Source organism: Belonocnema kinseyi, chromosome 6 (assembly GCF_010883055.1).
Source record: "Belonocnema kinseyi isolate 2016_QV_RU_SX_M_011 chromosome 6, B_treatae_v1, whole genome shotgun sequence".
Classification (NCBI taxonomy): domain Eukaryota; kingdom Metazoa; phylum Arthropoda; class Insecta; order Hymenoptera; family Cynipidae; genus Belonocnema; species Belonocnema kinseyi.
Window position 1 is genome coordinate 31,050,035 of NC_046662.1, and position 13,985 is coordinate 31,064,019.

Here is a 13,985-nt window from a genome sequence, read left to right on the forward strand (position 1 = left end):
TCCCTGGTTTTGAGAAAATTTTAGGCTACACTACTTACAACTTTTAGGGGGAGGGGGGAAGGAAGATATGTATGTTAAATAAACGTTTTTCTTTAATTGAAAATAACAATTGTTCTAAACTAAATGAAAGAAAAAGGAAAGTAAAAAAATCGCATGTTGTTTCCTTTCGGTCGGATCCCTGGCTAATTGTAACACAGAACCACGCATCGCGTACTGCGAAATGTCCTGAAAATAGAGGGGTTGTAGAGAAGTGGCTACTGTTTCTTTTTCGCAAGTAGGAGGGATGTGATGCCGCTATATAAAATCGTAATGCCTGCCTATCGATGTCACAGTACACACTACGACCCACGCGTTTTATCTAAAACGTTCTCCGAGTCAAGGTGAGAGTCAAGAAAATCGAGAAAATCAAGAAAATCCAGAAAAATTTACCCAAGCCGAGATCGATCTCGATCAGCTTCGTGGAAGAGCGAAAGCGTCGGAAGCAAGTTTTCGAGCGCGCTACCATTACGAACTTGCGTTTAATCAATGTCAATGACCGGAAATGAATATTTCGCGTTCATAGTCTTCCAACTATGCAATTCTACATTTCTAACTAAAAGAAAGTTTTTTTTTTACTCCAGCTATATTTCCGATCTGTTCTTCGAGGAATCCTGTGAAGTGTGCTCTTTTTTTATTGGGTCAACAATTTTATTTTAGTGGGAAAACAAACTTTAATTTTTAGGGCATATAGCAATAATTTGGCAATAGATTCATCTTCTTTTGTCTCAATTTTTATTTGTAATTATTTAAATATTTAAATGATTTTTTTCAATTGTGGGGAATTTAAGATTTGAGTAACTAAGCAATTAAGATTTTTTTTTATTATTTTATAATCTGCAGTTTTTTAGTCAATTCTATGCTCGATTTTGTCATTTTTTATGACGAGAAAGGTATAACATGTTTTGTGATATGTTCATCTTTGCTTACAAAATTTAAGAGAGTTGGGCAATTTTATGACAATAGTCCAAATCGTCGCTCATTGTTTTCGTTGGAGATGGGAAATGTCAGAAATTTTCATCGAACTGTGTCAAGTACATGAGAGAAAGTAGTTTCATTTTTAATAATATTTACGTTAGTTTAGCATAATTCACTTTAGATCCTAAAATGTTTTATCTTTTCTAAATGTTTAGGTGCATAAGACACAAGAGTGATTCAAAAAGAAAATAAGAAAAATTAACAAAAAAGATTAATTAGAATGAGAATGAAAAAAAGAAAAGTATAAAAAATTTACAAACTGAGGGGTAAATGACGATGAAAAAAGATGAACGAAAGAAAAGAAAGAAATTATTTCAATTTCTTCCCTTTTTTTATTTCTTTATATTACATTTTTTTATTGCATAATACACGAAACTGGTAGTGAATGAAAATAAATAATTAATCTTGAAATATAGTCATTTGTTTAAAAAAACATTTTATAGTAAACATTTTTTTTTCAACAATTTCAGACATAGAAAAATGATCTTTCAAATTTGAAAACAGTAGAGTTGCAGATGTTTTTCGAAAAAAATTATTTACTAAAATTCAGTAATTTTTATTTTTTATTCAATCATCGGTAATATCATTTTGATTCTTAAAATAATAGAAATTTTTTTTTGAAACTATACAAAGATTTTGTCAAAGTGTGAACAATATAAGATTAACGAAATTAATTATTGAAAAATTAATGAAAAAAAATTAAATATGGAAAACGAATAGTAGAGTAAAAAATATTATGGAAAAGTATGAAAGAAATCCTTTCATCTTCTTTCGTTTTTTTCTGATATTATTATTATGTTTTATTTTTTTTATTTTCATTGCATTTATTTTTTAATTATTAAAAATATGTATTATATATTAAATATATTTTGATAGATAATTTTTTTGAATGTTTTATTGCAGATGAATAGCACTGTCATAATTTTTGCTACCCTCTGCTGTTTTGCGCTGTACGCATCAGCGGAAGAAATACGCCAACAGCAGCAACAGACACTTCCGGTTTCGGAAATTCTTGCAGATGAAAGCTCGGTGCATACAAGAAGTAAAAGGACGCTCTTCTTGAAAAAGAAAGTTATCGGGGCCGGACTTCTTGGCCTAGGACTTGGATTTGCCAAAGGGTAAAGAAAAAAATTATTTAAAATTTATTTTTTATTTTAAAATAATAATAAATATTGAATTTTCCCATTTTAATTTCTTAAATCTCGTATTTTTGTTGTTAAACTCAGAACGTTACAAATTTGAAAATATACCATTTTAAATGTTTATTTTTAATCCGGATAGTGAACTGGATTTTAAATAAAGTTAGTAATAAAAACAATTAGCAATAAAAATTTGATAGTTTCAAATTAAACAGTTTCAAAATGAAAAGTTTAATACTTGAGTAATTTTATGTTCGAAACCTTCAATATTGAAGAAGAAATAGAATTTTCTAGATTTGAAAATAAAATAAAGAGAGAAAAATTTTGGTTTATAGTGTATTTCACACTAAAAGCCTTTTAAAGTTTTAATAATTATAATTTTCAAATTTAAATATTATTGTGGAAATATAATTTGAAGACCCTTCTATTTAAATAACTTAAAATTGAAAATGCTAAAAATTTAATAATTTTACTTTGATAATAATATTAGCAAAAGCGAAATTTAATAATTATGAATGGAATTCTTCACAGTTATACAATAAAATTTTGTTTTAAAATCCAAGGAATAATTTTAAATATAACTCATTCAATTTTAAATTATTTTTATATTTTAAAATTAAAAGTGCTTTGCATTAAAAACCATCTCGATAGAAATTCAAATTGTATAAGGTTACAAAATTTCTAATTGGAAGTATTAATCGTTTAAATAATGGAATTTAAAGCATTAAAAATTGATTTGTATTAGATTAAAAATTCAAAAATTATTACAATTTTCAATCAGAAGCCATTTCAGTTCTTTATAAATAAATCAATGCCATAAAAATAACAATTCCCTAATTTCTAATATTAAATTTGAATTTTTTCTGTTTGAAGACCTCGAAAAAAATTACTCAATTATGATGGCCTCCGCATTTGAAGTATATGTGCAGTTTTGAAAATTTTTTATTTCGACAGTCTTTAATTTTCCATTCTAAACTCATAAAAATTAAATTGTAGAATTTGTTGTTCCGCGTTAGATTTGTAAATTAATATATTCTAATTTTAATAGGTATTTGAAGCTATAAATTTAGTTTTGACAGTTTTTCTTTAAAAACTTAAATCCTGGGAGAATTATCGTTGAAATAAACTAACTTTTCGAAAAATAGAGTTTGAAAGATTTTTAAAAAATTGCTTATCCTACTACTCGTTTTTGAATAATTTTCTATTTTTAAATTTCACTCTCTGTATGCATTTGGAAAGTTAATGGAAAAAATTAAAACCTTGCTAAATTAAAGCCTGAAATCTTCTTTTAAAAATAAGGCCAAGAAAATTTTAAAAAATGTATTGGTTCTCGAATTATCAAAAAATGTGGAAGTGTTGAAAATTGGTCGGTCAAGCGCATGCGAAATAAGAGAAGCTTCATTGCCGCTCGCCCGACCGATTTTCGTCTTGTCCACGCTACCACATTTTTGATGATCATTCGAGAACCATTCAATATTTTTTTTGTCTCATTTCAAAAGAGGAGTTTCAGACTTTAAATGAGCAAAGCTTCAATTTTTTCCATTCATTTTCCTAAAGTATGCAGAGAGTGAAAGTTAAAAATAGAAAATTGGTTAAAAACGTAAGATGGGTCGGTCTCTCTCACCCACTATCTCGGTTCCTATTGATCATAATTGATTCAAGTAGGGTTCAATCGACCTGGAATTAAATAGGCTTTCTAAGATTTTCTAAATAAATCACCTAACTTAATTTTTCACAAAGTTATTCACTTTTGAAGACTAGTTCCAGTTTTTCATCCCACTTTCTTAAGTACAAGCGGAATTTTGACCGGCAGTGTAATATATGTTTACATATTTAAAAAAAAAATCACCTTTTCGCCTTTTTTTAATTCTGAAAGGTACTGTGATGACTGGAAATATGAAGAAAATGAAAATGAAAATAAAAATGAAAATGAAAATAAAAATAAAAATAAAAATAAAAATAAAAATAAAAATAAAAATAAAAATAAAAATAAAAATGAAAATGAAAATGAAAATGAAAATAAAAATAGAAATAAAAATAAAAATAAAAATAAAAATAAAAATGAAAATGAAAATGAAAAGAGAATGTAAAAGGTGGTTTGATTGATTTAATTGATGATTTCTTTTCTTGTTGCAGTTACAAATATGGACACCAAAGAGGACCGGAAGTACACCACGTATACCTCTCCCCTCCCCCAGCACCTGTTAAATACATCGAGTACGTGGAGAAACCAGTCTTCGTGCAGAGGTTCGTTGAGAAACCAGTCTACAAACCGGTGCACGTAGAGCACGTAGAGCACGTTGAATGGTCGCAACCTGATCCACCTCCATCTTACGGGTAATTTGCGACGAGTTCAAAGCCCATTAATTACTTTAAAGGGCCATCCTTTCCCAACAGGCATTTAATTAATCACTAGACACTGCATCAGATCCACTTATTCACCCCCCTTCCCCAAACTTAAAATTAGTTTAAATACCCCCCTGGAAAAGAGGAAATTTAAAAGAGAATAATTTCTAGAAAAAAGGTTGAAAGGTTCATACATTTTGCATCTAATTAGCCCTATGGAAACTAATCCCGATAAATAGATACTGAGTTATTGAGTGGACAAAAAAGGGCTACCTGAATTTTTCCAATTTTAAAAATTCAACTTCAACTTCTGGTAAAATCTAGGAAAATCATGCTAAAAATTAGAAAGTTGGTTAAAAATGGGCCTAAAATCGTACTCTTTAAAGAAAGTCCAAACAAATGCAAAAATGTTCACTGGTTCTTGAATTATCATAAAAAATGTAGAGGCGTGCGCAAGACAAAAATAGAGACAGTTGCCTATTCACCGAGTGATTTTCGTCTTGTGCGTGTCTGTACATTTTTTATTATAATTTAAGAACCAATCAATATTTTTTCAGTTTCTTTAGCTGATTTCAAAGAGGAGATCTTGAGGTCTATTTAAAATAAATTTCAAATTTTCTTTTTGATTCTTTTAGATTCTACCAGAAGTTGAGTTTTTAACTTAAAAACTGGAAAAATTCAGAAATTAGCCAAGGGTTTCTCATTCAATAACTCGGTCTCTGTTTATCCAAAGTTGTTCAAATAGAGCTCATTTGACGCAGAATTTAATAAACTATTGAAATTTAGAATAAAAAAAAGTTATTTCACATTATTTTGTTTTGGAGATATACCACATTTAATCACTAGTTTTTTAAGTTTTCTTATACTCTTGGATGCTACTGTAACAAGAATCATTAAAATTTTTTTGATATACAGAAATTTGTTTTCACTTCTACATTTAAACATGTTTTCAGTCCTAAAGCTAAATTGAAATCCATTTTTTCTCTTGAAAGAAGAATAAGCTTATTTTTTGACTTGAGACAAGAGTTTTTTAATTCAAAATATTTTTTCGTCCAGTATTATAACCAGACAAAAAATTGATTTTTGTCAATTTGTTATTAAGTTTTCGACAATATTAAAAAAATAATTAGAAAAATTTCTAGATCAAAAAAGATATTTATTTTTACTTTTATGAATTTTTTTCGATCAACACTATCAGTTGAAAATTAAAAAGAAAAAAAATTGGTTTCGGTAAAAAAATCATTAGACATTTGATTCGATTTTTTAACTAAAAAGAAATTTAATACCACGTGAAGTCAGATAGAAAATATGCTAATGATTATTATTTTACAAATAGTTTTTGTGAATTAATTTTTTCTCACTAAATCTTCTTAAATTTTTACAAATTAGTGCAATTTCAATATATTATTATTCTTTCAAGGAGAATTCCCTGAAACTATATTTATTTTGGAATATAAATAATTGTTTTCAAACATTTTTTCCTTAAAAAAAAATGGTTTCAACGATTTTAACTATAGAATTATTTGTTCACAATTGGAAACCGTAGAGTTATATACATTGTTTTATATTTTTTAAAGTCATCAGTTCTTAGAATTTAATCATTTTTTTAAATTCGTAAGAACTTACATTGAGGAAAAATGAAATTACAAAAAGACATTGTTAAAATAAATGTTTTTCGCAATTTTTGAAATTTTTTCATTAGAAATGATGGTTTTTGTTTAAAATTAAATCATCCCTGATATTATTTAAATTCTGAAAATAACAGATAAAGGCATATCAATCTTAATAGAATATTTTATCGAAACTATAAAAGGGTTATTTTTAAAATATTTAATTCTTGGACTATTTTTTCAACTATTAAACTTTCAAAAATTGGTTCAAAATCCACAAAAGGAACTTGACGATTAAACAAAAATTGAATAAATTGTGATTAATGTTCAAATAAAATTTAAGATCCTTAACTAAAAAATTCTGAACTTTCTCCTTCATATTTAGATTTTATTCTCACATAAGAGTGATTTCTATCGACCATAATTTTTTTATTGACATTTGTTCAATTTTTTTAATTGTACAAATTTAATTTTTGATTCCATGTGAATATTTTTGGAATTTTCTAACACTTATACAATTATTCATCAAATCGGAAGCATGAATATTGAAATAAACAAGTCACTATGCCCTTAAACGACACAAAGTGTTTGTGAAAGTCTCTTGCGATAATCGCTGTATTCTTGAAACTCGATCTTCTCTTAGACAGTAATTCTTATTGCAAAAAATCCTGATTATATAATTTTCCACTCCAAATCTATTCAAAGAAATTTGTTTGAAGACAGAATTTTTAGTTTTCTTACAAAAATTCATCATTCAAATTAATTAATTATTTATGCTGAAATGTTTAGAACTTCCAGAATCAATTGCAGAATCTTTGTGCAAGATTCACTTTCTAAGGGGAGATAAAAAAGGACAGAGACATTCGCTTTCCGCGTTCTGCGGTCAATTAATTTTCCGCTCTCTGGGACACCCGATTAAAAGTTTCATGTCATGACGACCCTGGATTTTCCGAATTTTTTCTCGATCATGCAATTCAATTTGTTTGTGAAATAATTAATATTCGAAATTAAAATATAATTTTTTTCCAGGAGCTGGTAAAGCGATCTTACTTTAAAAGAAGCAGTGGAGTAAACTAAAATAATAAGAAAAGATCACAGGAGAATGAAAAAAGAACAAGGGCATATACTGTATAAGGCGATGATTTATTTATTGCGATTTTAGTTAACTTTCGAAATTTTGGATTTCATTGTGTCGTGGCTAAGAGTATTTTTGTGCAAGAAATGTCGTTACTACTGTTGTTGAATATTTTTTAAATATAACTCAGAGATATGTTTTTAATTATTTATTGTTTTTTTTACATCCTTGTTGATCCTGTTCACGATCAGAACTCACAAGGGATTCTCCTCGGATCGGCTAAGCTCGGCAGTTTTCGGATTCAGTCGGCTGTTCGTTCAACTTCTACGAGCATGTGTCGGAATGCTCCACAGCCATTCCACCTAATCTCTTTCACACTTAGCCAAAGATTTCCAAGATTTCTACATGCATGCTAGATTTCTGAGATTTCCAAAAGTTCCTCCAAGAGTTTTCTTAAGATTACCTTCGTAGCAATCTGAGATTTCATCAGTGAGTAAACACTCGGTTCTAAATTTTATAATCTAAAAATTTTTTGTAATTTTTCGAAAGGTAAACTCGTTTTATGCACCGAGCAATTAGAAATATTATCTTCAGTTTATAACGCTGAACATATTCAAAATTAAAAAATTTAAATTATTAAATTTGGAAAAGGGATCAAACGAAAATCAAGAGTTAGAATTTGCTGGATTTTGGTTAGAATATATCATTTCATACAAAAATTCATGCCTTACATAAAAACTTTTCTTGCAAATTCAAAAATAATTCTTCTTTATAACGTTAAAACTAAAAAAATAAATTATTACAGGCAAAAGATAAATATTCAGGAGACATTTTAATGTAGCTGATGACAGACCGAACCATAAAAATATAAGAAGAAAGAAAGCTTCATGCATAATTATAAAAAAATGTCCCCATTTTTAACAATCAGAAAAAAACAAAACATTGAAACAGCACATTTGATTAGTTAATCAATAATTACAATCTCTTAGACCTTTGGGAATCGAATATAATATATACACTAAAAATATTACATAAAATATAATAATAATAATAAAATAATACAGTGAAACTCTTCTATAGCGCCGATTTTGGGGCTGACGGTGGGTGGAAACTAACTCATTATAGCCCGCTTCCCTTTTTTTGTTCACGCGCAGGTCTTGTTACACCTACATGCGACGCGTCGTCAATTCTCGGAAGGGCTATAGAAGGGAGGGCTAATGAAGGATTTCACCGTAAATAATAATAAGCAATATAATTAATAATGATGATAAAAAAGAAAATATAATAAAAAATATAATTAGCAATAATATTTAAAAAGAGAATATAATATAATATGCCCACTAAAAAAGGTTTTAGCATAGCAGCCCAAAAAACAATAATTCCTGATTGTTTATTAATAGGATGGTGCAAAAATGTATTAAAATTTTTTTTTTCAAATTTTCATGAATTTTTTCCTAAAATTTCGTTTAATTCACAACAAAATAATTTTAAAAAATTTTATTTAGAAGTTCCGCAAGCCCAATCAAGTGTAAAACGTATTTCCCAGAAAAAAGACGTTTTTGTAAATTTGATTCAGAATTATATCAGGTGAATCCAGTTAAAATTCAACATTTCCTTCACAATAAACTATAGAATATTAATGAATAATTGCTTTTTACTGATAGTCCACTATAAGTATATTTTATAGGGTCACAAAAACCCCCATATGTGAAAAATTGTATTTTGCGAGTTTTTGGAGCTAATTATGATTTTTTCCCCTTTTGCCAAATACAAATTGTTTAGAAAATATAAAATAATACTTTCTACTGATAACTAGAAATATACCTAATTACGTTCATAATTTATTGTTATTTTGACCATTTTCCTCTCAGAATAGAGTTAGAATGTCGCGGTTTTTACGAAATCTTAAACTTATTTTGAATTTTTAGTTAGAGAGAGGCAATAATTAATTAAATTTAGCAAAACTGTTTGTCCACTTCCTATTTAGATCAAGGTGAAAATTAATAAAATTTAACGGACCTTATTGTATAAACAAATTATCTTTGTTTACAACTATCTTTTTCTATGGCAATGGTCGATAGTCGCGGTTTTTTCTGAACTCTTTTATTTTGATTTGGCTTTAGAGTTGTAAATAAACATTGCAAGCATCGTTTTACAAACATTCTTTTTTTAAACATATTTTTAAAAATGAAACAGATAATTTAGAATAAGAGAAAAGCTGAAAATTTATGGGAAACCATCAACTTTCTATTATTGCTCTGCGAGAAACAATAATACATTATTTAAACAATTAAGCTTTTCGAAATGCATAAATCCCGCAAATTCGAAATTGGACATAAAGCTAAATATTTTAGAAAAAAAAACTACAACTATCTGGCATTGATATTGGAGGAGATAGTAATAAGCAATACCAACTTTAAAAAAATTAAATTTACGCTTTTACTCCCAGTCCCAAACTTAACACACATTTGCTCCCGCCGTAGGACCGTAGCTTTCTAAAATTTGATGGAAAGTGTTGATATGGTGATGTTGCAGTATTTCAGTTCCATTTTTGCCAGATTTTTATTATAAATGTTGTCATCTTTGATTAAGGAATTTTACTTCTTCGTTCTCATATTAACATATTCTACATTTTTCTTCATTATATCACATAATGTTAGATTGTTGATCTAACAATAATGAATACTATTGATCTCATTATAACTTATTAATTTACAAAGTTTGCATAATACTGTAATTTTTTTCAAATTGCATCATTAGATATAATAATATCAATCATAATATTTTTAATGTAAAGATTTCCGGAAAATGAAACCAAGAATCTATAAGGACAAAAATTTTGACAACCACCAAGGTGTTTAGGTGGTTTTCCAAATTTTATCGTTAGATTCTTGGTTTTATTTTCAGGATTTCTTGACATTATCTTGATTATTGGACGTTAAATTGGATTTTAAATTTGATTTTAAGCTCATTTAAAGTTCATAAGTTTGAATAATATTTGTGTTATTATTATTATTTAATCATTGATTATTAATTATTATATATATTATAATTATTGATAATTATGATTAAACATGCTCTCAAAAGATTTCAAACATCGTATTAAATTAACTTATAACAGCCTTATCGCAACCGTCACTTGACTTAGACCGTGTCCATGATGAAAAACCGGATTCATTAAAAAAAAAGTTATAAAAAAATTATTATAATAATATGTACTAAAAACCGGATTTTCAATAGTGTTGGTATAAATAATGATATGAATGATTTGAGGCGAACCCGAGTAAATAAAACAGAATTTAAAAGAATTCCGAAGAATTCAAAAGAATTCAAAAATTCAGATAATTTTTTTTTAATACCATAAAATCATTTAAATCTTTGAAAATTCCTTGAAAGTTTTGTAATTCTTAAAATTACCTTGACAGCTTTTAATTCCTCTTTAAACCAATAAATGTCTAAAATCAACTAAAAATTCCTTGAAATATTTTTAAAATACTCTAAAATATTGCAAATGTTTTGACCTTTTTGAAAACTCTTGAAAATTATTACGAATTAAAAAAAAATCCTAATATCTTTCATATCATTTGTAATCACTTGAATTAATTGAAAATATTTTTAGACTACCATAAGTTATTTAATATTCTGTAAAATCTTTTGAAAGCGATAGAATTTTTTGAAAGCGATTGATATTTTATTGTAATTTTTAAAATAGTTGAAAATTGAATTTTTAAATTATTCTAAAATATTAAAAATTCTTTAATATCTTTGATATGCCACGAAGTTACCGAAATTCTTATGAGTAAATTATTTGAAATCTATGGAAATATCATAAAATCATGTAATATTACGTGAAATCTGATATTTATTAAAATTCTGGAAATTTGATTGAAATACCTTAAGAATTTTGAAAATCACTTACAAGTTAACATTATTGTATTCCTCAGAAATCATCTACAATCTCTTGAAAAATTATTGAAAATTTTTTAAGCTCTTGAAAATTAATTACAATTTTTAAAAATACCCTGATATCTTTCATATCCCTTGGAACCACTTCAAATTATTGTAATATATTAAAAATACTAATATATTTAACATATCCTGTGAAATCTTCTGAAATCCCTTGAGATTTTTTTAAGCACTCGAAAAATTATTGCAATTTTTAAAATACCTGCCAAATTTTTAAATAATTTTAAATACCTTGACATCATTTAAATCAATTGAAAATTCCTTGAAATTTTTAAAAATATTCTTGAATCTTCAAAATTCTTTAAAATCTTCGAAAACACCCTGATCTTTCTGGAACTCTTTAAAATCCTTTAAAATTGCTTAATTCTTGTGAATAAATTCTTTTAAAATCATTGAAATATTACAAGATACCGTAAAACTACATAAAATCGGATATTTTCTGAAATCCTTGAAATTTTATTAAAATACCGTGAGCACTTTTAAATACCCTTAAAGTCATTGGAATTCTTCTAAAATCCCTTGGCGCAATTAAAAATATCTTAACACTTTATAGATGACCGTTGTTCGATACCCTCCAAAGTTCACCTCTATTAGCAGAAATTACATCTTTATTGGTTATAAATACAACGATTGGCTGAAAATTCAACAATTTGGTTGAAAAGTAATAAATTTTGGCACAAAACTCTTCTATCTTGTTGAAATTTGTACTCTTTCGTAGAAAATTTACTTTTTGTTTAAATTTCATTTTTAAGTGTTGAAAAAAGAAGTAAAATATTTTCGTGATGAAACTTCAACTTTTTTTTTAAATTAGGTTTTTTTTATTGAATATCATCTGTTTAAAGAGAAATTTCACATTTCTCCGATAAAAATGAAACTGTTTTGTTGAAAATTTGGGTATGTTGTTAAAAAATCATACTTTTTGGTTAAATATTTTACTATTTTGTTGAAAATTTAACTATTTTATAGTTAAATTAATCTGTTTTATTACAAACTTCATCTTTCTTGGATAAAAATGCAATACTATATGGTATAGAGTTCAGCCGCTTTGATCAAAATTCATCCCTTTTGATTGAAAAAATCATATATTTTTTATTATTAAAAATTCAATTTTCTTCGTAAATAAAATTGAAATTAAGTTTTCTACTATTTTGTTTGAAAATTTTGGCTGAATCGCATGGTCAAGGAATAATTTGTTCCTTAAAGATTTATATTTTTAATTGAAAACTCATCTCTTTGGTTAAAAGTTGAAATATTTTATTAAAAATTATTATTTCTTATAAAGGCTTTTGTCTGGTTGAAAATTTAACTTTTTACTCGAAAAGCCTTTATTATGTTTAAAATTAATTTTTTAACGGAAAATTTAACATATCCATTTTTTAAAGATTCATCTTTTTTATTTAAAAATTCTCCTTTTTGAGTAAAAAAAGAATATTCTTCATTTGAAATTGCATGTGTGTTGGGTAAAAATGCATCAGTTTGGTGTAATATTAACTTTTCACTAAAGTCATATTTTGGTTTGAAAATTCAATTTTTGTACATAAAATTCGCCTTTCGGCTTGAAAGTTCAACAATTTAGATGAGCTTTTATGTATTTCTTGAGTGAAAAAACTTTATTAGTTGAAAATTCGTCTTTTTGAATTTAAAATTCTTTTTTTTTAATAAATTATATTCGTTTAATTGAAATATAAACTTTTTTGTTGGCAATTTATCTTCTTAGCGTGATAATCGAACTGTTATGTTCAAAATTTAATTATTTAGTTAACAAGTAATTTTTTCTAGTAAAAAAGAATTTTTACATTCTCATCATTTATGATTGAAAAAGTATTAGAATTTATTGTCGGAAATTTGACATCACACTTTTTCAACGGATCTCCACCTTTCGAGACCCCCTGAATCCGAAAATCAGGTTTTCACGATGGCGTCTGTCTGTCCGTCCGGCCGTCCGTCCGTCCGTAAACACGATAACTCTCGAAAAAATGAACGTATCAAATCCATCTTTGGCACACTTTTTCTAGGTCCTAAAAGAAATAACGAGTTCGTTAACCAGCCATTTTTGATAAAAATTCAAAAAGTGAGCGCATTTTGAAAATTTTTGAGACGACTTTTTTTTGAATTTAAAAATTCTTTGTACGGATATTCATAGTATTGAAAAGAACAAACAATTTATCCTAATGACTTTTTTTGATAAAAAGAAAATTCTTAGAGTTATAACGTTGAAAAAAGTAAAATAAAAAAAATGTGTGGAAAAAGGACGAAAGTTACGAGAAAAAAATCCAACAAAACATGGTTACAAATGTGTACCTCAAAGCCTACAGAGCTTTGAGAAACTTAATCTTTGACTATACTTAATTATGTACAGAATTCAGAATATTAAGACGCATATAAATACTGCCATCTAAAGGAGATCTTTTTGATAAAGTTTTTTTCAAGCATTCCAAATGCAAAGAATAAATATCCGAGCGCGAAGCGCGAGGTAACCTATTATCGAGCGCAAAGCGCGAGATTGAACCGTCGCGCGCCCTAGGTGCGCTAAAACTTGCGAGCGAAGCGAGCCGCGGGCGATGAGAATGTGCCCACGAAGCGGGCAGATTTTTTTGTTTAAAATAAATAAATAAATTTGAAAGTATTTAATTTGTAACTAAAATACTGTTTCATTCCGTTTATTAAAGATTCTATGTTACAAATATTACACGATTAAAATGCTGGTATTTGAATATTAATGATCAAGGGAAATGTAAAATTAGTGAAGGAAAAATCTTTCATTTGAACATTCATTTTTTAAGTTTAAAATAAAATTATTGGGCTGTATGTTGATGAAAGTTGTTGAAACATTTT

The 13,985-nt window shown here is 27.0% G+C and overlaps 1 protein-coding gene across 2 annotated transcripts; it reads left to right on the forward strand.

Moving 5' to 3' along the window:
- The first annotated feature begins 339 nt into the window (after positions 1-339).
- LOC117174983 lies at positions 340-7,388 on the forward strand. 2 transcript variants are annotated; one of them, XM_033364467.1, is made up of 4 exons: positions 340-380; positions 1,918-2,132; positions 4,290-4,490; positions 7,139-7,388. In XM_033364467.1, exons 2-4 carry the CDS (start codon positions 1,918-1,920, stop codon positions 7,146-7,148), a joined length of 426 nt encoding a protein of 141 aa, XP_033220358.1. In that variant the 5' UTR covers positions 340-380; the 3' UTR covers positions 7,149-7,388. The 2 variants fall into 2 exon arrangements, with proteins under 2 accessions (XP_033220358.1, XP_033220357.1); XM_033364466.1 differs by lacking the exon at positions 340-380 and adding an exon at positions 1,009-1,080.
- Positions 7,389-13,985: the final 6,597 nt, after the last annotated feature.